The following is a 24595-nucleotide window of genomic DNA, read 5'->3' on the forward strand; positions in this document are numbered from 1 at the left end:
TCCCAAATGCAGTAAATTCATTATTTGTAGGACAGAACTTCTTTTTTGTAAGCCATGATCCTGTGGCAGTTTAGATTTTAAGTCTACTGTTCATTTTGCTTCAGGTTTGTTTCAGTTCCTTCCCAATACTAGATCTCACTGAGTAAACACATACAATACTTAGGGTCATATCCAGTTTCTTGTAAGAAAGGTAAATTTGTATGTGAAGCCTGGCACATAAAATATTCATATATCAACATTAACATGTATCATAGCTGGATGCACACATTATGAAATAAAAGCAGCAGGAAGGAACTGAGGTAAGTTGCTTGTTTCTTTTAGCCTTAAGTCCGAAATTTGTGATTTCATCTCCCAAGAGAAGCGCCTACAGCAAGGGCAGGTTTCATCCTTAGAACTACCAGCGTGTCTCTGCATCTTGCCCGAGGGGCTGCTGTTGCTGCCCTGTTGTTCAACTGCTCTTGCACAGTGGTGTCAGCCACAAGTCAGTTGGAGCATTTCTGTTATTTTTTTCCGGGTTCTTCCACAAAGCATATGCAGCAATTAGGAGGAGTCCAGGTCTAACCAGTGACAAGGAAATGCAAATCCATGGACTTGAATGACAAGCCTTTCCAAAAGCCTACAGAGATTTTATCCTCTTTGGGACCATACCTCATCATTCAAAGTGAGACATTATCTAGCAGCCCTGCACCAGAACTCTCATCTTTTTGTCAGTTGAGCATCTTTCTCCCTAATTTTATCCTTGTAAGTGCCAGTGTGTGACATGCTGTAAGACGAGAACAGAAATACACCATTTACTTTAAGATAACAGTAAAACTGAAAGCAGCACCATCAAGTGACTCAAAACCAATAATGAAACTACATCCAACCACCATTTCTTTTTATTTGTAGGAAGAGACAACAGATGTAGCAACTATACAGCACCTTGTCATGTTTCTTTTTTTTTTTTTTAATTAATTAAAAATACAGACAGTATGAGACTCAAGATCCACAGGTGGCAGCCCAGGTGGGAATTTTCAAACAAGCTCAGTCATGCTGACCTCTCTGAAGGTCTATTTCTTGAAATTCTTAAACTTTGATGAGAACAGAATATGATCCACATACAATTATTTTGCCAAGTTCACATAAAACGCAGAAAATGGCTGTTTGTAAGCTCTCTTTCATTGTATATTTACTGTGAATATCTTAATGACCATAATTTGTTCTATATACTGCAGATATTCTATTGCTAAATTCAGTGTATTTCAAGCTCTAAATCATAGTAATAATATTTGCAGATACTAGAGTAAGCAAATCTGTGACATTTTCTGGCACTGTAATGAGGGTCTGTTACACCACTCAGTATTTTCTTTCCTTTCTTTTCTCTTCCTTTCCTTTAAAACTAACATCCTTTTCCTGTGCCTGAGAGAGAAGGCAGTTGATAAAAGCTGAGTTCCTGTTCACAGATAAGTTTAGAAGGCAGCCAAACTCAGAAGTTCCTTGAATAAGTTATATTCATACCACTTTTTTTTTTTTTTTTTTTTTTTTTTTCTGTCAGACTTTTGAGCCCCACACAGGAACCAGACTCACATTGTTCAATAGCCACGGACATTTCCACAGTAGCTGGGAGGGTCGAAAGCCTCTTCCGTTCTTTGTTATAAATTTTTTTTTCCCTTCCTTTTCCCAACTTTTCATTTAAAGAATATTACCAGGGGCATTCCAGAATTAATTCAGGCTGTGCTTCAGAGAAGAGAACAAGAGACAGGTGTAACTGGATAGGAGAAAACCTTACAATGCTAGTGAAGTTTTTGCTTATCTACAATACAATAGGATTGGCAAAATTAGTCAAACACTCAAACCATCTTGGATACCATGATGGTTCATTGCACAGCTCAAAGCCACAAATGTATGAGACTTCTACGTACCCTCAGTGGACCCCTCTACAACAAGCAGAAGAAGGTTATTGGGAGGCAGAAGTGCTCAGAGAGGATACTCAAGACTATCCTTCCAGTTCAATCTCCTCACATCAAGAAGAGAGAGAAGATATTGAAGCTGAAAGCCCACAGTCCCAAAATAAGTAAGTACTAAATATGTGCACCTTACATATACTGACAGTGAAATCCTGTCTGATAAAAATAACCCGCTAATAAGGAACCCTTTTCCATAGAATTTCATTATTAAAATATATTAGCTTTAAGGAATAAACCTATATCCAATCAGGATAAAACTATCCAAACTATGAATTCAAACCAAGAAAGGTTTCACAGTGAAATGCTTCTCATGGTAATCTATAGCAGAAGAGTAGGTCTGAATAGAGGAGGCACATGTTTTGCTAGGAAGATTTCTAAACAGTATGATTTTTAGAAGTTTTACAGGGTACGTAAGTAGGTCTCTAAAAGTTTAAAATAGATGAAACCTGAGCAGTAGAGTGAATGAATCTTTTATAGAGCTGATGGGTACTGCAGAGCCCTATTTGGAGCAGCTGAAACACCAGCACTGGGAGTGCTGTTCACAGTCCAATGCTTTCAGATGCACTGGTATTTTTCTCCTTGAATGCTTTTGAGCAAAGGAAAAGAGGGAGATAGAAAAGATTATAAAACCTTACTCACATCATGCTTCCCTTCCATGCAAAATTATTATTTTATTTCTAAATCTCATCTATGTGTAAAGTTAAGTTCTCTTTGCCTGTAGCAGGATGTGTATGCTAAAACCCCGTTTTCTCTCATGCTACATACTTCCTCTCCCAAATCTGTATCTCGCACCATTAAACTTAGGGCATTTTCTAAAGCTTCTAAGTGTTACTTCTAGTTTTCAGATGGAGAGTGTTCAATAATGACATGCACTATTAATTCAACAACTCTTGGATAATGCACCACAGGCACCTTCAGAGCAAGGGAAATAAAGCAGAATTCCTATTTTTGAGTTGCATGTTGTATTACAAGGTGACAATCATTTGATTACTGATCAAAATGGTGAGAACCTTCTGAAACCTCCTAAATACTGCAAGAAGGTGTAAAAAGGTGCATGTATAGATCAACAAGATACTGTAATACACTCTCATAATAGATTTCTTCCTTTGCTGTGTAACTGTTCAGCACCTGCTATTACTCATTCTAGTTTCCTCCCAAGAAGAGAAATACTTCTTTTATAGAGATTCTTTCATAATGAATCAAATCATCATGTCCTTCCCAACTGTCAAGCAATGTTGATGACTACATTCAAAATCTAGCCTGTCTGTGGCTTTAAGGTATTTGCCATTTTGCTAGAGCAATCATATTTGTAGTACAAAAGGCTAGGAAGGTGGTATGACTTATTAAAGAAATTTGAGACTTTGAGAAGGACTAAGTACTAAACTGAGGGGAGAGAGTGAGAACAACTCTCTCCACTTGCAATCACACTCTGAATCCTAGAAGTCATGGCAAATGGTCCAAGCAAGGTACATTCAGAATCCCCAAATCCTTGAGTCTGCATCAGGTGTTCATGGTCTCCAGTACCTAGTTATGCATACACAAGAAGTTGTCATGAATCTCGTATTTCCTCCCTACATATCTGGCATATGCCCTGGCTGTGCTATATCTGCCACTGAAGAGCAAATAAGAAAGTACAGTCTCTTCAACACCGTTCTAGGAAACATTAAAAAAAAAAAAAAAAAAAACTTTCATAACTGTGTCCATGAGATCTATTTTTTCTAACAAGATCTCATAGATCTATTTCAGCTACTTGTTTTTTTTCCCCCATGTATCAGAAATAGTGGTTGTTAGAACATATTCTTACAATTTGTTTTAAAATGAATTTTAAAGTATTATTTTCTCACTATGGTGATTTGAATAATTGGAGGCCATAATGACAATTATTTCCAAGGTAATTAGTCAGACCATCCTCTAACTTCTCTTTCAATATGTAGGGCGAAATGACTCATTACATCCCAGTTAGATGCTCAGATATATGTTATTAATGCATTACCCTCAGAATAACCAAGTTATTCTAATAAAGAGAGTTTCAAATAAGAAAATGTTAGAAGTCACTGGCCTTCAGGTGACTTTTTAATAAGAAACATGTGGGTAATTATCCTAATTGTAGTTATTATTTAGAGGAAGAACTATGTAACAGTTTAATATCTCAGCTGCTGCTTGTATACCAGTAGCTTCTTAGTGCACCAGAGAAGGTCTGGATATCTTGGACAAGTGTTTATAAGTGGGTCCATATGTGCCTGATCTTTGAGCAGAATTAAAAAGGGAAAATGAAAGCACAAGTATTTAAACAGATCCGTACTGTACAATTACTGAACTATATTAGCATCTGTTTTAGTGACAGAGGGTGAAGAGTAAAAACAGTAAAAACAGGTTCTGGATTTCATAACTATCCAGTGCAAATAAAAGACCGCATTTATGGCCATAAGCCCATAAATAGGTCATAGATACATTTGCAGTGCTAACTTCTCATGTAAAACAGATACCTAGCCTAGAGCTTCACAGAAACAATCTGTTTTTACAGTGTGTGTAGATACAGGCAGATACAAGGAGAGTCTTGAGAAGCAGCCTGGGACTTGACCTGGAAATTCTGAAAGTGACCCAGTAAATATCAAATAAGACCTTTCAAGTTAGCTTTAACTCATCATCACCATCTACTGTTAGACTTACTCACCAGATTTAGCAAACTCACTGATGTTTGAACACTGAATATTGAAATGGGTAATACACCGTTATTGTAATTCTGGCAACTGCTTTGTGGATGACACTTGACACCTTGCTAAAACTTGTCTTAAACTAACCAGACACCTTGGAGAAGACTTTTTTTCTTGTTAGGGCCACTTCCATCGAACAGCTGATTATGACCACACCTAGAAGCTCAGTGGCACACACAGCTGTTTGCCTTCCCTTTGGCTCTACAATTTAGACATGGGCAGATGGAATAGAAAGCATAGGTCTTTCTCACTGCTGCTGTATGACAGCCAGGAACATGGTGAACCAGCAAAAAGCAGATTCCTTGGCCCTGGGAAGAATGTGTCATCTTCTCTATACCCTTGCCAAGAACTTACCTTTGTTTATCAGAAATCCATGGAAAGACCTCCAGTGCAACTGCACTCCAAAAAGCTTGTTTTCATTTTTTTCAAACAGATTATTTCCCGAAGCAAACGATGTGCTGAAGCACTATCACACAAGGCTCCTACATTTTCTCAGCACTGAGCAGAACTGTAGTCAGGAGTCCTGCTGGCTTTCATTTAATCCATGTGCCTGCAACCCCAAGAACAGTCAAGCAGACAACTTGAATTTTATGCTGTTAGTGCTTACATTTCATTTAAAACAATAAATGAAGCATCTAAAAGGTGCAATTCTGCAACATGCTGGTTCTGACAGCAAAGCCCCAAACCATTTGTTGGCCTGATCTAACTGTTCCTCAAGTAGCATTGTAAGAGAGCTCACTTAAATGATCCAGGTTAAAAATAAACTTAGAAAAAAAAGCAGAGGTTATTTTTAACTCTGCCCCCTCAGCAATCACACCAGCAGAGTAAGTCCCCTAATGGATGGCTCACATAATTAAGGCAGAAATGGACTGTGTTGAGGAGTGGCAACGAGCAAAGGAAACTAAAGCTAGTTTCCTCATCAATGACAAAGTATCACAGAACTTTGTCTGTCTTTCCAAAAGTGTAATTGTTGCTAAGTAGCTGCTGTTCTGGGTTTACTGCATATCCAGCTGGGTCAGGCAGGTGGTTTAGTTCTCTTTCTCTTTAATCTGAAAACATGTGCTCAGTCTCCATCTATTGCAATTTTCCTTACAATTAAAATGTATTTAAAAAAATGAAAAAAAAATCACTGAATGATAAATAGTAAAGGCAGAAATCTTAATAAATTAATTGCATTAATATATTTCAAGGTTTGGATACACAATTCTATGAAATCACCTGCTGATTACAGGAAGGCTTCCTAACATCACCCAGATGCATCATCTCACTGAAACAAGTACCTCTTCCTTTTAATTCTCCCCTGAGACAGTCACAAAGAAGAAAGAAGTAGGCTTCTGTGACTATTCTGGGTGTCAAAATACGGAACTTCTATCCTCCAAAGTGTAGAGAAGCAGATTAAATCAATTGATATTTTCCAGTAAAAAAAAAAAAAAAGACTTTTAAGATTAAATATTGTTCTGACTTTCACTTGGATAAGAGTGGGATTTGATTTTATTAAAACTAGTTTCATTCTGACTCATCCATCCATTTCACCAAAGTTAGACAGGGACTTTCTTAGGAAACTTACAAATACTGAAGTTCCCCAACAAAAATGGACAGAACATATGCTTAAAATAAAACAGGTTCGGACGAAATGCAGTTAAAGGTGATCATTGGCCCTCAGCATCCTGAAAATAGTGGTACTGAGTGCTCAACAATAGCTTTTGTCACACCAAGTTTATTAACAGATAGAATTTCCTAGAGTGCTATACGACTTAGCCTGCAAGAACCTAAAGATGAAGTCCAAGTATAAGCTGCCCTCTCAGTGTGTTGTAGGACTTGCGCTGTGACAAGGATAATAGAGATGAGGTAATGGCTGTAGGCACTTTGCGCAGAAAAAAAAAAAAAAAAAAAAAACCCTCTTGCAATTATCTCTCTGAAGCAGCTTGTACAAAAATTGGATTTGTCTCAAAAATAGCCCTCAGCCAAGTGTGCCTTTCTTGAACTTCTGCTTACAGTGAGGCTCCAACTTTAGAGCTGGATTTACTCAGAAAGCTGCCTTTGCACTAAATTTTTAGGACATTCTGCAGGACAAATCACAACTGATAATATAATACCTGGCATGGCTGTTTGAATAGAAGTGTCAATTACTCAACCACTGTTACTCTGGTCTCTGGAAGGCTTCCAGCAGTGCATGGAAATCAAGTGTTTCAAACTATCCTTGTCACTCTCTTCAGCCCAGCTTGTTAAGGTAAGCCACAAATGAATCAGTCTACCTTAAATCCCAGCCAAAACCCACGGTGGTTCATGCACTGAGTCACAACAAGATCCGAGATCGCTGCCTGAGAGGGAGCACTGTCTATCATAAGGGAGAGTTAGAGAAATAAAGACTTGATAGTTTCTGCTATCTGATTGTAATCCACTGCTGCCGGCTGCTTAGGGAGAGCAGGAGAATTTGCTGATGCACTGACAGATCACAAGCAAGCTTACCTGCTAGTTAAAACTCAGAGGCAACCCTGTATCCTCTGAAAGCCAGCATCTTTTCCTAGAGATTAAAACTTTCTGCATTTGGTAATGAATAAAAAAGTCATGTCTTAAAATTGATGTGTGCAATTCTAGTTTCAATCAATTTAAATGTGACATTTTACATCTATTTTATTGAGAATGCTTTTTCAAACCAGTGAGAATTTTGCACTGAGAAAAATCAGAACATAGATCATTTTATTTCTAGAGCTCAGGCCTGATTCTTTTTTCACTTCGGCTGGTGTAAATCAGAAGTCATTCTTCACAAGTTAGTGGAAAAATCACTTGTTTAAATTTGAAGAACACAGTCCTCTGTTTTTGCCTAGTAAAATATTTAGGCAGTAATAATTGCATGTTTGGTGCCTTTTGCACTGCATGGAAAAGAAAAGAGTTAGGGGCCAAAAAAGCTTTGCACCCTGTTAGTGACAGACACAGAGGTGGCTGGACAGGAGTTTTTGAAGTAATTGTACAAACTGGCTTCATTGATACTAGAAACACAAGGAAATTGATGTGAAGGACAATTCAGTTGTACTAGTGCAAACAAGGGGATTGTAAAACGTACAGAAAAGCAATGTATAGCACAGTTGTAAAGCTTTTTTTCAGGTAAAAATTCTACCACCTTAGGAAGCGTCCAAAATGATGTATTGCAGTGTCAATCATGAGAATACGCAACTGAAAAATAATGTGTGTGGGAGCTGTGTGGGATTATTCACTGTACCACTGCTGCTGTCAGAGTAGCACACACTGTAAAAAAAAAGAAACTTCTCCTTACTCATTTTACAGAGTGATAATTACTGCAGACCAGCCATGTGCTTTATCTCATGGACAGAAAGTTCTGTAGTTTTTATTTTGTTTTCTGTAAGGTGGCTTGGCCAAACTCTAGGATCAAATAGAAGTGCTATGTTCCAGTAAAAGTAGAGGTAATATCTGATATAAGACAAAAACCTTGTGAAATCAGTTTTTAATTTTTAGACTTTAAAAGGTTCTAATAAAAGATGCTTGAGCTTACTTAAATCTGCTGATTCTTAGTTAAATATAGATTGCCTTGTCTTCATAAGTTATTTTACCTTAGATAAAACAATATACTTTTCTGAAAATAGGGGAAAAAATGGACAGATGCATGTTAAGACTATTTAACAAGGAGATTAGAAGGAAGTCTAGAAAAAAACACCCAGTCTAATAATGAAAATTACTCAGATAATTTTTTCCTGATCAATAAAAATCACGGATTAATTCACTTGGACTGTGAAACAGGAAAAGCAACTGAAGTATTTAAACATCTGTAGCCTTAGATTCGCTAGGAAACACTTAAGTGTCGCTCTAACTTGCGGTATTGTTATAAACTTTACCATCCAGTAAGCTGTAAAGGAGGCTCTTATGCTCTCTTCACAAAAGCAGCTTCATTCTACTCATATCTCCTTGGCAGCAAAAGCTTGAACCAAAAGGAAACTGTATTTTTGGAACTGGAAACCAAAAATAAAAGCAGAGGGTGTTAAAGTTGGTTATATATTCAGTGAATGAAGCTACATAATTACACAGAGGAAAAAAATGCAAAGCAGAACACAAAGCTTTTGTATCCCAGAAACAAGATGAATAAAGAAAGTCCTATTTGTGAAAGCAGTTCTTTGAAACTTCACAGCCTGATTCAGAGCCCACTGGTGTTAGCAGAAGAATTTCTGCTCGTCTCAGTGAACTTTAGATCAGGTCTCAGTAGGTCTTTAAATTGCTCTGCTTAACATTAAAGAATGGCATACAATCATGCAATATTTTTAGCAAGAGATAGCAAAGTTTCCTTAAAGGAAGCATTTGATAAGATGTGCAAAAATTACTGCAATAAAAGTTTCACCTTTGTGCACAACTATCTGTATTGTATCTCATTACAGATGTGGAAAATAGGCCTTATTCATTTACTTGATGAAAGAATAACATTTAGTAAACCTCACAGAACAAAGACATCAGAAGTTTTTGAGATTAAAACCAAATCATAGCATTATGTTGGCCTTCAACTCCACCAACAAGCTTTTAAGATCAAGTGAGAGAGAATCAGTGAGCAGATGCTATAGAAAAACGGACATAAAAATATGTTCACCATTAAAGAATTTTTAGTAAGAGTCTATCAAATGGCCTTTCTTTCACACCATTCATGCTGCACAAGGCTAATTGTCCAAATCTAGTGCTAGGTTGGGATCAATCACTGATTCAATTCCTGTTGCAAAATAAGCCCTTAGGAAGCTAGAAGTAAGCCCAATAAATACCTTGAGCATGTCAGCAGCATTGTGAAAAGAAATTCTGGTACTTTCTGTTAAACTTGTGTGCATATTTATACATGCAATACAGCAAAAGTACTCTCAGTCACACAATTCCACATTCTTGCTCATGTACATGCTTGTACGTGTAAACATCTGGTTTAGATCTGTAGGACTTACATGACTCAAAGTACTTGTTTAGGAACTGTGTATGGTGGGAAAAACAAACCAGCACAGATGGTGATTCATGGGGTGTGAACTGTTTTCATTAAGAAAGAACAAGACACTAGAGCAAAAGATTCCTATTTTAAAAAAAGGTTTTCACACTGAATGCAGACTCCTGCCAGGATCTGGCAGGCATCCCAGCAGGCAGACCCCAGATATGGCACTGAGCTACAACACTAGCTACCTCCAACAGCAGAGCCAGGACATGTTACTTGCCCAGAAAAATACAGGGTGTATTTGAGCTGGAAAAGTCACTCCCAGCTATGGCTCACAAGGCACAGGACAGAGGACAGTCTAGGTACAAGTAAAAATCAGGTTTCTCTTTTTGAGATACTAATCTGCCTGTGACCACTGAGAAGTAACACAGCCTTTTAAAAAGACACACACACAACTCTCAAGAGCCAGATGTCAGCTAGAACATGTGTGCTGGCTTGTTGACTTACGTGAACTGCCTGCTGACACCCCAGAAGAGCGTCCAGCTCTCCAAGAATAATGATTTAATAAGAACTTGGGGTGCAGGTCCTCTGCTGCAGTACCATAGAAAGCAAAAGTATCTATGGACAAAATTCCCATGGGTAATAGACACAATCACTTGCAAAAGCCTTAAAACTACAGTTCATTAAAGCAGTTTTGGCCTGAAATCACAACAGAAGCTGCAGTAGCTTCTGATGTCATGTTCAGCTTTCACAGTGCTGCACGCTTTGTCCGATTCCTGGGCTTGTTTCTCTGAAATAAACACTTTTGCTTGGTATAAGTTTAACAGAAATATCTATCCTATTTTCCTTTAAGAAACTAGGGAACAGAAAAGGCTCTGTCTATCTCAGCAAACCCAGTGAGCGTTCCCAACTAGTCCAAGCTATCTGCCCTTTCCTCTTGATATTTCCAGCTTCCTTACAGCTTCCTCCCCTTCTACTAGTTGCCTAGCAGTGTTTTGGCTGATGTGACCTCAGCTTCTGCTTTTGTGCTCGACTCAGTTCCCCATTGTTTATGCAACTCAGTTAGAGAGGCAAACTTCTTCCATATATGCTGATTATTGGAGATTTGGTTCCTGCATTCACATTTAAAAATACACTGCCTAAAGTTCAGCTGTTCCTTATCAAACCCAACTCTCTCCTCCCACACAATGCTTCATTTTAACACAAGCCCTGACAAAATCATGGAGTACAAGAACCTCCTGATCTTTCCAAATCTTACCCCAGGTGACACATTCAGTATTGTATAAGGTCCAAGCCTACTTTTGCTTTGAGATAGTAGTGCTGGATTCTTATGGGAAAAAATTTTAGCATTAGTGCACATAATGGCATGTAATACGACTTCTAATTTTGCCTCAGATAAAGGTGATACGCTGCATATAGACACCATAAGATATAACACTCATAGTAATGGCTGTTGGCTAACTGGGTGCTTGCAGGTGAAGAAAGTACAACAGCAGACCCCTAGAGACACCAGCCAGCAGAAAACAAAAAACAACCCCCTTCCCCCCCCCCCCAAAAAAAAAAAAAAAAAGGCAGATCACATGAAAATAGCATCAGCTTACTTGGCCAATTTACTCTTGTGCATTTGAAGTTAAAAAAAAAAAAAACAAAAAAAAAAAAACTTAATGAGCAGTTCTTGCTATCACTAACATACCTGCCATGTGAACATCTAGCAGCAGGATAGCTCAATTTGAGATTCAAGGGGTCTTTGACCAAGACAGCTAATTATTTCACAACAATTAGAAAGCTGCTGCTTCTGTAGGTGCTTCGTAAGGAAGGAGTGATGAAACCCTCAAATGCTTTTGCAACTGATTTCATGCCAATCTTTCTTCCTAGAAGAGAAGACTGTGATTTAAATTGTGGAATTCAGTTGTTTCAGTTCAGAGGAGTATCAACAAGCATCATGGCATGTTTGGAGGAGCTGCTCAGAGGGAAAGGGATGGGTTTCCCAGGGCATTAGGGAAGGTGGAGCTCTTTTGCATCCTGCCCAACTTTCTATCAGCACAAGCTTTGGAGCCTGTATCAGAGATGCTGAACTTCCAGGACCAGCATGGCATAGTAAACCTCTTATCCCTAAAAAAATGCATCTTGATTTGAAAAGGAGAGCTAGATCCAATCCCTGCTTCCATTCCCCAGGCCAGTCATCTCTCAGGGTAACTCTGTTGGCAACTTTTCCAGCTTGGCAGCCTGTGTGCCTAATGCACATTCTGGACTTGTCTCTGGAAAATTAAGGTGAATTAGCTGAACCAGTGAGAGTGGTGCATGTTTGCTAATTTCCTTCTCCCCAGTGTTCAACCCTATCTCTTCCCCAGGGGAGAAGGTTAGTTTGTGTTAACATTAATGTACTGTTAGCTGATACACTGCAACTTCCTAATAGCCCTGTGCACACAGAGTTTCAAAAATCTGTACTATATGTACTCTCCTACAGTGGGTGGGCAATAGGAAATTAAAATTATGTGGGGAAAAGACGACCCCCGATTTTAAGAACAATAGTCTATAAAATGCAATTGCTGGGACAGCGGCTCTTTGTCTGCAGATTTTTGCAGCCAGAATTAGACAGGGAGACAGCAGGGACAAGTTGTCTCCTATGACTTCTTTGTCCAAACAACAGACTGACACATCTTTTTCTACTCACCGCTAACCACAGAGAACACTTGGACCCCTCAGTGCTTGACAGGTCAACTTGCATAAAACCATTAATTGAAATAGCACATTGAAGTTGACTACAGTTTATCAACAATAATTGAAACTACTAATTAATCAAATGTTATTCATTGTTTTAAGTTTTCCATTATACGTACTCATCTCATCTTCTGATCTTGGATGTTAATAAACAATTTGAACCAATAGTACACATCCATGTTTTGACTCTAAATATGTGAAATAAATGAAAATAAAGAGGGTCAGCTATACACCATGATTAATAGGTATCTATATAATACTGACTGAGAAAATCATCTTGAGGTAATCATCAGTCTAGTAAAACTCGCTTGTTCTTGCTATGAGTATGACATTAAAACCCAAGAACCACTGCCCTTCAATGCATTCACATGAGTAATTTTTCAAATATTTTCCTGGGGGGGGGGGGGGAGAGGGGGAAGAAGAGAGATTTTTTCCAAAGCTATTTCAATTAATCAAAAATTTCAACATTTACTGTATTATCTTGAAGTAGTAACACTTAGGAAGACACCGATTACTAAAAGAGTTTATGTACGATTTTAAATTTTCAAAAGCAGCCTGCCCCAATCTGATGAGTCAGTCATTAAGCACTTAAAACAGCAACATGTTGACCCAAGCAATTTGGCATTTAAAGTGACACTAACCTATAGGTTATCACAGGTTGGAAACTTCTGCTAAATGAAAGGGTCGGAAATGGAACTAATGTATCAAAGTTCTGACAATCAACTCTTGTAACAATTCCTGAAAAACATTCCAGATGAAAACAATGAACAGGGAGTGGATGGAGAAGCTAGCAAGCACTTTCCACTTCCCTCATTATTCTGCTGAAGGGAAGAAAGAAAAAGAAAGAAAGAAGAAAGCTCAATCCTGATTAATTGTAATCCTTTGCACTGTTAAAACTAGAGACTTTAAAAGTCCTATTTCAAATTCCTTTCCCATGCCTTTCTTCCATTAGGAATTGGTGTTCCTTCATGCAGTCTCGACTGGTAACATACATAGAAGCCTGTATGAAGGAAAAGTACATTGTCAACTCTCAACAGCCCTGTCCAAATGGAACGCCAGACTGCCAGAAGATCATGTAAGTAGGCTAAATAAAATCAACGGAGGCAACAGAATCTTCTAAGCATCTAAATGAGACTTTTTAGAGGTATTTAATGACACATTTTAAAAAGAATTAAAGCACCAAATTCATTTTAATTGTGAAGTGAAGTAGGGTCTCATTTATGTACATAAGATTTAGGCCTAAGCAACCTGGGAAAACAACTAAAAGGCAGTTAAGTGATTTTGAAAAAACTGCCCACATTTACCTTGTCCAACAGAGATCATACCATACAGAATTTTCAGCTTTTCTCATAATGAGCATTCCCAAGTAGATGCTTACAGCCATCTCCAAAGAATAATCAGACAGGGGGTTGTATGAGGATAGTTTAATCACTTCAATACTCGACATAGGTAAACAACCCTTATGAGTATGGTATGGGAAGCTGTAATATAACTGTCACTTTGTAAGGAAATTACTGAGAAGATTATATTGATCTCAATGTGCGATGAAAGGAATGGATGAGACAATAAATCATCCTTTAGGTCCTAAAAAGATGCGTAACATTATAGAAAGCCTGTCTGAAGACATCAGGGGGACAATTCACAGGGCAGGAGTTAGATGTACCACTGCCCGAGCACGTACTGTTCTTTTGGAAGGATGGCTGCCTGAAGAGCTCTGATGAGAGCCCATGAGGTACCAGGCCTATTAAACATTTCAGTTGTGAGACACTGACTCAGAAAGTACTAAGAAAAATAACATTTAATAACCATCCACGTATTTTTAAATTATATAGTTAACTGATCGTTAAAATGGTTTTACTATTTTTAACACAATTCTCTCTGAACTGAATTTTTTTGATTATTTCTAGTAGGGTTTTTAACCAATTTTTATCTTTCTTGCTATCAGCACCATTTTAGAATGCTTACTTAAAAATGCAACTTCATAGCTCATGAGAATATTACCAAAATAAAAGCTCAGTCCAAATTGTATTGCAAAGGTCTACTACAATAAATATTACAGTTGCTTCTGAGCGCCACATAAGCTTGCCAGCTATGACATACCCATTTAAGACTCCAGTCAGATCTCCCATCATGCCAACATGTTTGGAAAAAATATCTACTGGAGAAACAGTCAGAGTGTGAGGAAGATCACTGGAGCCCTGCTTGCTAAATATTTATGTGGCACCTGGATATATGAATTTGCACATACCTCCTGTTATAAAAAGTAATCCTGAAAAGCAGTCTTACGCAGGGGAGAAAACTGTTACCAGCTACGGACTGCTTAAATGCTTTACTGAGCAGTAGCAGTACGGTTATAAAAGACTACTTGACTGCATTCTGCACTAGTCATCTAGGACACACTGGAAATCAGACTGCCAAAGTCAGTGAATTTACCCTGACTGACATCAGCTGACAATAACTTGGACTCTAATGCCCAGATCCTTATTCCCCAGGTATAGGACAGCATTGAAGCCAGTCTATCAAGTGAAACAGAAGGTTTTGAAGTCTTTACAGTGGAAGTGCTGCCCTGGATTTATTGGCAAGGACTGTGAACAGCATGGTAAGGAAAGCTAGATCGCACGAATGAGAATGAAGACTAAATCAGTCTTAATCTAGACTAAGAATTAAAACTAAGCCTGTCCTAGCTGCAAGGTCAGTAATGGAGCAATCCTCTCTCTGATTCTGAAGAAACCAGGTGCAAGGGATCAAAGCTGGAAAAGAATTGGTCAGTGAATTTGGATTTAGATTTCACAGATTTAAAGTCTATCTTGTATTCCTTTGCCTAAAGAAATAACACTTTGCTTACTTGGTTCTCCTGCTTGAGAATCAAGAAAAGGACTGCGTCTTATTTTCATTGGTCTGTTATACCCAAATCACTGATACCTTGAAACAAGGAGTAGCTGTAATCAGTGGCGATCAGTAGCTATTATTACTAGCTACTTTGTAGTAGTAATGTGGAAATTTTATATATGCAGAAAGGTATTCATTGCCAGTGGACCAGTCAAATGTAGAAATCCATCCTGGAACGCCTAGGTCCAAATAGAAACTGTTGTCATCAGAAAGCAACATTAATATGGGAAGCTGCCCGTAACGTCAGTTTACGGAATGAAGTTATTTGTTAGGGACATCACAGTATCTCATTTCATACAAGGTAGGCAGCGTTCACACTGCTGAACCTGCGTTGCTACTCCTCTCCACTGGCTGCAGCCAGCACACTCAGAGACCCAGTCCTACAGGAGGGAGCGGCCGTATGACGCAAGGATCTATCCACAGCTGTTACTTCCAAAGAAGCTCTAGCAGTAGACTTTACACACAGGGAATTACTACAGCACTTTCCACTGTTGAATAATGATGTGTACAGCTGCTACGTAAAAGAGAAGCAGGATAGCATTTTAAAAACTGGAATGCTAAATGACATTGGTAGAATTCAGCAAATAACGCTCTGTTCAAAATCAGAAGGAGATAGTAAATGGCTAAAAGATAATTCCCTACAGTAATTTAAAGCAGCTATAGAAAAAAGATTTGTGTGAAAACTTTCATGCAATTTTTGTCTAACTCACTTACCCAAACAGACTCCCCAGATAAAATGGGAGATTGTTTTGTTTTGTTTTTTTTAAATCTCTAGGTTTAGCTTTCCTTCACAGATTTAACTATGAGGCCAACCTTCACTTAAAAGGATATCATCAAATTTAGTGCTTCTAGTTTAGTCTGTTTCCCAAAAAAGCTGCCTCATCTTTAATGCTTCATTTGTATGGTATCATGACAACAGGTATCACCCACTGTCTGAATGTTTAGTTAATGACAGAACAAGAAAGAGAAATTTGAAGATGTTTGGATAGGGACCCTACAAAAAAGCAGCCATTTGTTATAGAATCATTTCTTACAGCTCAGTAAATCAGCATGAATTAAAAAGTCTGCAGCATAACATCATCATCTATGCAATGCTGTAAGCCAGTGTAGTATTATAAACAAAGAAAGTCCTCCTGACAAGATGTTCTTTGCCCTAAGGAATGTGCAATGCAAAAATGTCTCCATATCAGTTATATCTATGAAAATGCTTCAGGAACACATTTTAGATGCAGAAGCTATTAGAATTGAGCAGGCAAGGCAGCGTAATTTCACGTGTTATGTATCACATCTCAATTGCAGATCCCAATTTTATTCCGGTGCCAGCAAATGTGACTGAAGGACTGCAAGAGGAGGAGTTCTCAAACCACAGTATGTTCTTGAATTTACTTTGCTTGCAGTTCTTTTACCTCTCAGCCACTGATCAAAAAAAAAAAAAACCACACCCTTCTATACAACTCTATACAACTATATTTCATTTGTTGGCGTTAACGAGGGCTTTCATTATAATATTCCATGAATGCTCTAGACAAAGTAGCCAAAGGGTTCAAAAGTGTAAGCAGGCTGGTCATAAATACCACCTAGCAAGAGTACTAGCTGGTAGAGAGCAATAAATCTTTCAACAGTATGGGTGTTTGCAGGACAGAGTTAAAGTGGATTCAAAGGAAAGCAAGCCATGCTCAAGAGTCTCACCAGAAAAACAGTTCATTCAAAATGCTATCTTTGTAGCTACCCAGGAGCTTTGAGAAAGTTATTATGAAGTGCTATAGATTCGTATCTTAGGCAGTCTGTCCTGTCAATCTGGATACTTTGGATGCTCATTCAAAAAAAAGACCTTTCCTTACCCCCTGGGAAAGGGTGTAGCTTGTGGCTATTAAGTATCTTCTAGCAACTGGCTTTAGGGTAGTATTACAACCCTGAAAGAGTCTTCTCTCACATTATGCTCTCAGCACTGAATGAATAAGCAGTTGCTTTACAGTATTTCAGTTTACAAAAACATTAGATTGAAAGGTCAAAGGTAACTGTGGAGGGTATGAGGTCCCCAGGATGGCACAGTTAGGCTATACCAGTTTCTGCAGCTCTCAGCATACTCTTTAAATTCTGCAGCTCAAATTACCAGGTACTTATTTAGAGTAACATCAGTTAAAGGGCCCTTCAAGAGAGTCAGCTATGACACTTAAACTCCATGCTTGTGAATACTCAGAGAAACACCTTAACTGCTCTTTCATTCTGGGTTGATAAACTTTGCTGTTCTTTCAATCAATCCACTTGAAAGCAGTCATTATTCCAGAACACTTCTACAGTGTGTAGAGGTTTCAACTCAAAAGCATTTTATTGATATCATGACTAGCATCGCTTAAGTTCCTTTGCTAATATTTGAATATATTAATATTTGTCTTCACCAGTGAAAATAAAAGATCTTTGCAAAGAAACTAGAACTTAAGCTGCTATAAATCAACAGACCCCTAAATGTCACTGCAAAATTATCAGAGCAAAACGTATACTGGTGTTCTCAGAGCTTGTAGAGCTTTTAGAAGTACCTGTTGCCTGGCTGCTGCACTCTGCTGCATGACTTTTTTTTTTTTTTTTTTAATCTTGCAATTGCAAGTGGCAATTTTTTAATTTTTTTTTTAATCTCGCAAGTGGCAGCATCAGTGGATTCAAGAGAAATGCTGGAAGTCATTCAAAATCATGAGGCGTTACTGGACGATCTTCAAAATGATATTCATCAAGCAGTCAGCAACTTAGGTGACTTGCAAAAAATATTTGAAAACAACGGTACAAGCATAGCGTTAGAAGTGAACCAGAGTAAATCAGGTAAGACAACTGGCACAGAATTATCAGTCTGCAAATAGGCACAATCCTCACTAAACTTCAATGCACTCAGTTCTAATATTAAAGTTAAAAATCGTATCATATTATAATTCACATGAACTATGAATAAGTCACTGCACTTTTGAAGTTATTTAGTACTGGCTGGAATATTCAGATTTTAGCACACTGTAAAACTTTGTGAAGTGCAAGGCTCATGGTAGAAAGCATCAGGAGAAAAAACTATAAAATTGTAAAATGAACAAGGGCAGGCTAGCTAGGAACTCTTGTGAAAGTGGCCAGTTATGAAACTGCTGTCCAAGTATATTACTCTTCTAAACTAAACTGCATAGTCAATTTATCTCCAGGTTGTCTGCAGACTCAACTTGCTTTGCATTAGTCTTAAATTAAAATTGGGTTACTTTTGCAATTGTAAAGATTTAGTACGTTCTCACATTCTAGAGAATAAGGTGGCAGTCACTACAGGAAAAATGCTTTCTTGGCTGACCTCGACCAGATTAAGATGCTTTCTGAAAGTGGAACTTAAAGAAAAATTAAATTTGAATTCATTCTAAAATTAAGTTTAACTTTCTCTGTTAACAGAGTTACAGGAAAGGCTTCTGCAGCAAATTCTATTTCCCCACTTGGAGAATTTTCTAAGGAAACATTTTAACCCAATGTGGGCAAGCTTCAACAGAAGCTTACAGAACCTCTCCAGCATGGTGAGAAACCTGTCCCACGCTGTGGAAGCCAACAAGAAAAGTATTGAGCGATTCCATGAAAGCACTGTGCCTAAGAAAGAGTTCCAGGAGCTGGGAACTAAATTTGAATCTAAAGTTCAAGAAAACGTTATGAAAGTTGATCAGGTGAAAAGGGATATAGATAATCAATTGCAAATGCAGCAGGCTAATATTCACCATAATCTCACCATGATCAAGGCAGATACTGACACAAAGCTCAAAAAATATCACAAGATACAGCATTCCCATTTCTTAGTTTTGAACAACAGTATAACAAACATGAAACAAGAGCAAAACAATTTTGAAAATAAATTTGAGGCTTTGAGAAGAAATTTAACAGAACTCTTCTCACATCATGGTCCCAAAGATGAAACTATCCAGTCAAGCATCAGACAAATAAATGACATTCTGGCAGGGCATGCAAAGCAGCTTAAAGAACTTTACATGGAATCAGATGTGGCCTTTCAAAATATTGTGGTTTTAGAAAGATGGTTTAAGGAACTAAAAAGAAATATCTCAAAGTATAGGCCAGAAGATCTTACAATAGCTTTAATGGAGAAATCACTTATTATTGAAGAAAACAAAGCAGCAATGGAAAGGCAGATATCTGAGCTCAACTACACTCTCTCAAATCTTCGAGAAAACTATTCAGATCTGCTGAGGTACATGGATGACTGCAACTGCCAGAAAATACCTTCTGATGCTGATTTACTGGAGGAGGATTTAAAGAATATCACTTATTCCCTTGAAGGCACTGAATCAAACTTAACAGATATGAAACACTTAGAGTCAGTTTTCAAGGATCTCTTGAGGAATGAAATAGAAGAGCTCTCCTCAGCTTTTCCATCTATCTATCAGTCCCTTAATCTCCGTCAAGAAGAAAACAGACAGCTTCAGTCACAGGTTAAGGCTTTTTCAGAAGATGTCGGCTTCTTGAAAAAGAAAGATGAAGAAATTCATAGACACATCAAGTATCTCAATAGTTCTTTCAGCTCTCTTTTGGAAGATGCAATGCGGCATGAAGCAGTGCTGGAGGCTTTATTGGGAGAAGAGCTCATGGAAACCTTGTTTGAAGAAGATCCTAGTACCCTAATATCATCAGTAGTTCAGCTGCAAGAATCTCTCAGACACACTGCAGAAAAACTCCAAGAACAAAATGTGACTTTAGAATCCCTTGCCAAGAGATTTCACTTCTTGGAGAGAGGTCTACAGAATAATCATGATGCTCATACATCTCCTAAGCATCCTGAAGAGGAAACACAAACATCTACTGCTCTGGATGAAGCTAATGGTCAACATGGCAACGTGGAACATATGGAACCTAACTATGAGGCTGCCAAAGATGACTCCTTGGATAGCTCAGGATATAATGATATCATGTCTCTGAAGAATGATATCAAACATCTGAGCCTGGCAATCAAGAGGCATGAATCAAGAGCTGACATTAATCTTTGCTGCAACCATACAATAGTAAATGTAGTAGAGCCACTCAACATTTCTGTAGAAACTCTCTCAGCAGATTTAGCAACCATCAAGCAGAACCTGGAGGAGCATCTGCTGATTTTTAAAAAACTGTTTGGAAGCAACGAAGAATTAGTTGCCTCAAATATAAGTCTGGATATTACAACGATTCAGTCCATGCTGACCAGAAAAGTGAGAAGGCAACAGAAAGCTCAGGACAAGCAAAAAGACAAGAAAAAGTCTGAGAAGCACAGAGAAAATATGCAGACACTAAGCAGAAGAAATACAGTACAGACAGAACTTTTGGAAAAAGGTAGGTTCTTCTCTTTTACCTGTTTGTTTGCAGGTCTAGATTTTTTGGGGGGCTCTGTTGCAAGTGTTGTGCCCCACACAGCATATAAATTGTGGGACCTGAGTATTGTCCTGTGGGATACTGGAGGGAGAAGTTTTGACATTGTTTACATTCTCCCCCTCCATCTAAACAAACAGTTCAAGTAAGAATAAAGTTGATACACTGGTTCACTTTGCTTGAAGCCAATAAAGTTACATCCATTATAGCTGCTAGGGAATGGCCCTTGAACTAATTCAACTTTACGTGTTTAGAAGCCATATTTTGTTTGTAAATGCTCATGTTAATGTAATGAAAGTTTTCTCTTTTGAAGCTCACAGGAAATGCTGGGCTTCCTGGTTTTGCTTTTTTCTCCTTTGTTACCTGAGTCTGGAAGGAGTGTATTCAAAGCACCAAATCCTTCCCAATATGAACACATACATTAACTGTGATAATCTGCACTGACTAGATTGCACATTCTCTCTCAGGTAATCTTCAGAGACAAGTTTTCAGCTTATACTTCGCTGTGACCGGCCGCTTTCTCCTGTAAACACAGGGCCATAAGCACTTCAAAGTTACAGTTGCTACTGCTTCAGCATTGTTTTATACTATTGTAGCCCTTGTTATGAACATATAATATAAAGCAAAAGTCATCTCTTTTAGGCAACCATGCTACAAAGCTGTAGTTAGACTGAATAAGTAGAAAATATATTTCAGATTAATTTATTATTTAGGACAGAAACAAAAATTCTACTTTTTTCTTCTTCATGGTCTCAGACTTACACCTTACATTGTTTGGGGAAACTTATAAAAAACTGCCTTGAACTCTATTTAAATATTTGATTCAGATATTCTCCTTTCAAGAAGCAGTGACAAGTCTATACTTGCTTGTCATGACATTTACTGTCAAGTTTTATTTGGATGTAATTAGATGCTCTTTACAAACTAGGAAAGGATTTTTATGACAGCACAATATAGGAGATGCAACTCTCAGATCAGACTGCTTGATTTTTTATTGACTAACACACATTATGAGATGAGAATAGGGATAGCTATCTCACCGATGATAGAGGGCTGAATGACTTTGCAGCTTGTTCTAACCCAGGTAACAATAGAAAAAAAAAAAAAAAAGCACTAGCAATTATTTTATAGTAGTTCTGTAAAAAGAGATGCTACAGAAGAACAAGGAGAGTATCTTTCCCACAGGTTTTACAATGTGCATACAGAGAAAGTAGAAAAGGAGAGGAGAAGCAAAACAAATTGCCTCACCAAGGTCAGTTACGACAGTCAGATCCGACTCCCAGTTCAGTGCCTTAGCTCTTACGTCATGCCACTTCATGGAACTGAGCAGACATGCTTTCAAAACTTCAGAAGTGGCTCATTCAGGTTTTCCCAAGGAACCCAGGCTCTCTACAGAGGAGAATGCAGAGATCATACCTGTGAGCTTTATCCTGTCTCCGACTTTGGTAACACCGGGGAGAGAAGAGTGCTCTTTGCTAAAACAGTGTTCCTTAACCCTCTCATTTCAGATTCACTGGTGGCGTTCCATGTGGGATTCTCAGAAGGAAAGGACAAAGGAAAAACTCTGAGGTTTAATGAAACATATCTCAATTACGGAAATAGCTATTTCCCTGAACACGGCTACTTCAAAGCACCACATAAAGGTGTCTACTTGTTTGTCATCTCTGTGGAGTTTAGTTCAGGACCAGCACTGGGACAACTCTCTTTTAGCCGTGGGTACAAAAGAACTCTCTCAAGTAGTCAGAGGAAAACACCAAATGGAAATACCATGACTACTTTTGCTATGGCAGAGATGGAGAAGGGGGAGAGAGTATGCTTTGAATTGCTGCAGGGCTCTGTAGTGAAACGGAGCCCACCTGGGACAACAATGGGTGGATTCCTAATATTTAAAACTTGAATACTGAGAGTTTATTTTAATGACACACTTCCATAGATGCAATGGACCTAGTGCTTCATCTGTGATGCATTCAATCTTACTGCATGTGTTTAAACATAGCACTATCCTAGATTTGTCTTCTTGCTTCTTTTCTGAAGTGTTTGGCTTTTGATTATTTGCTTATGAGCAGCAACGGGATTTTCTTTTTGTGATAAGCTAATGGTTTGGACTCCAAGTCTATCAGTACACACATTCCCAAATCCTTTCACTGGGCAAATTTTACCCAATTAAAGAAACTGCTTTGTGGGACCTTCTTTTTCAACTGTAACACAAATCATTTCTCTTTTTTCCCTTACAAAAGTATCTTCTTCATGGCAAATATACACACTACTGCCAGGTGAAAAAAATTATGAATGAATATATATCAGCTCTTAAAGAGTGTGTAAGAAGTAGCTCCAAGTCAGGAAGTCAGGACAATTTTATCTCTTTGCTCTCTGTCCTCAGACTCTCCTGGGAACTTCTACAATTCACTCCAATTCAATGTTTCAGTCTGTACATAACAGAACATCATAAGAGATAAATCTCTGCAAGTATTTGCAGAGCCTTTTCCTTCTGGGCCTGTGTTGTACTTCAATTGAACTGCCAAGTTTAATAGTAACATAACATTGTTAAGATGAATTAGTCTACATTTAGACTTTGTGTACACTAATTCAGCATCTACTTAGCTAGGTTCTGAAATTAAGCACATAAAGGGTTTTTCTTTTCTTTTTTTTTTTTAAAATACATTTTGTTTGTTTATAAAACTTTGACAGAAAGCTTCAACTAGAGTGAGAGCCATGGGGCTATTCAGAAAGAGACATGGTAGGGAGTAGAAAGCAAGCAACAGAGAAAGGTCTAGAGATGTGATTGCTGATCATTCACCCAGACAGAACTTTTAAAGTTTTGGCATCCTTGGACTTACCAGAATCTTATTTTTGTTGGTAAATAAGCCAGACAAGTTCAGAAGTCATCAACCTCAGAATGAACACAATGTTAATATAAAGATATTCTCCTGTTTGTATTTTTCAAATATGTACTCAACTTAGCCACCTGCATGTACAAAGAAGACACACTAACTTAACTTGAACACAATCATTTTCGGACTATGAAGTAAAAAAAATTACTGAAAGATACAAGTTAAAACCATCTATTGGCTGCGTGAGCCAAGTAGCCTGACTTCCTTCTCAAGTGACAAGAGAAAGAAAATGATAAAGCTACTGTTTAATAAATGAGTATATCATTCTTAATAAACTTCCATTTAAGCTACCTCCCAAAGTATGCCATTTGACTGCTGGTACAAATCACTTCCAACACTGTGACCTGTATTTTTATGCAATAGTCTAGAGAAAAACATTTAACGAGAAGACAGTGAAGTCTGGATTAGGACCTGAAGCAAAGAGAAAGCTATCACAGAATTAGCAGTTAGTATTTGTCAGATTAAATGCGACATTGCTAATAGCACGTAAAAACTCTCTATAGAGAGGTTAAAGTATGATTTTTCTTTTCTTTCTTTTTTTTTTTTTTTAAAGATGATAAATGTGGACTAATTGAAAAAACTTAAACTGTAGCCATTTGTGAGCTCAGTGGATTAGATAGGGGTGATTTTCAAACAAAAAACAAACTGAAGCTGACAACAGTCATTACAAAGTGTGAGTTATCTGTAATAATATCTAGGTTGCTTCAGTCTAACTCATACTGGACAAATTAAAATAGCACACCTGATGGCAGTTTCAGCCAAGCACCAATAGCCACAGAAATATATATGATCACTTCTGAGATTTCTCTTCTTCAATTTAGGATTGAGAGCTCTTTCCTGTAAGTTAGAAGACAGGCAATGCAAAGACTCCTAAACTGAGCATCATCTTAAAAAAAACAAAAACAAAAAACATACATACGAAAACCCCGAACCTTCCAGCTTTGCTTGATACTTCCACAAAATCTGGTAACTGCCAAAAAATATTGATGATAGTTCAAGTTTCTGGATTTCCAAATCAAACCTCTTAAGTTTTACAAAAAGATAAAAAAAAAAAAAAAGTGCATCACTTTCTTACTGAAACTTTAACTGCTTTATTTTATAGTGCTTTATATTTTTTATATTGAAGTCTTTTTTTCCCCATTATTAAAATGATCTCCTTACATCACT

General features: G+C 37.8%; 2 protein-coding genes across 3 annotated transcripts in view; one reads left to right on the forward strand and one right to left on the reverse strand.

Moving 5' to 3' along the window:
• The window catches only part of SNCG (synuclein gamma), a 34028-nt gene extending 22739 nt beyond the window's left edge, over positions 1–11289 (reverse strand). The window contains exons 1-3 of one of the 2 annotated variants that reach the window (XM_062580130.1): positions 11263–11289; positions 8512–8625; positions 5015–5210 (exon numbers count right to left, since the gene is read on the reverse strand). Coding sequence is in view for 1 of the 2 variants with exons in the window: in XM_062580128.1 (XP_062436112.1) it covers positions 8512–8514 (3 nt within the window). In the remaining variant the exon portion in view is untranslated. The remainder of the gene's footprint in view (positions 1–5014; positions 5211–8511; positions 8626–11262) is intronic. The other variant, XM_062580128.1, reaches the window with a different exon arrangement.
• On the forward strand, positions 1699–23718 carry MMRN2 (multimerin 2). Its single transcript, XM_062580123.1, has 7 exons — positions 1699–2053; positions 13243–13365; positions 14783–14889; positions 16479–16547; positions 17820–17993; positions 18591–20501; positions 22046–23718. The coding sequence occupies exons 1-7, from the start codon at positions 1770–1772 to the stop codon at positions 22432–22434; spliced, it is 3057 nt and encodes a 1018-aa protein (XP_062436107.1). The 5' UTR covers positions 1699–1769; the 3' UTR covers positions 22435–23718.
• The last annotated feature ends 877 nt before the right edge of the window (positions 23719–24595 follow it).

This window comes from Rhea pennata, chromosome 7 (genome assembly GCF_028389875.1).
Source record: "Rhea pennata isolate bPtePen1 chromosome 7, bPtePen1.pri, whole genome shotgun sequence".
NCBI lineage: Eukaryota > Metazoa > Chordata > Aves > Rheiformes > Rheidae > Rhea > Rhea pennata.

What these genes read in the sequence shown, in the direction of transcription:
- MMRN2 (XM_062580123.1), top strand. Translation starts at nt 1,770, where the DNA reads ATGCTAGTGAAGTTTTTGCTTATCTACAATACAATAGGATTGGCAAAA. An exon ending in AGCCCACAGTCCCAAAATAA is followed by an intron (nt 2,054 to 13,242) that starts GTAAGTACTAAA and finishes TTCTTCCATTAG; the next exon opens with GAATTGGTGTTCCTTCATGC. An exon ending in AGTGAACCAGAGTAAATCAG is followed by an intron (nt 17,994 to 18,590) that starts GTAAGACAACTG and finishes CTCTGTTAACAG; the next exon opens with AGTTACAGGAAAGGCTTCTG.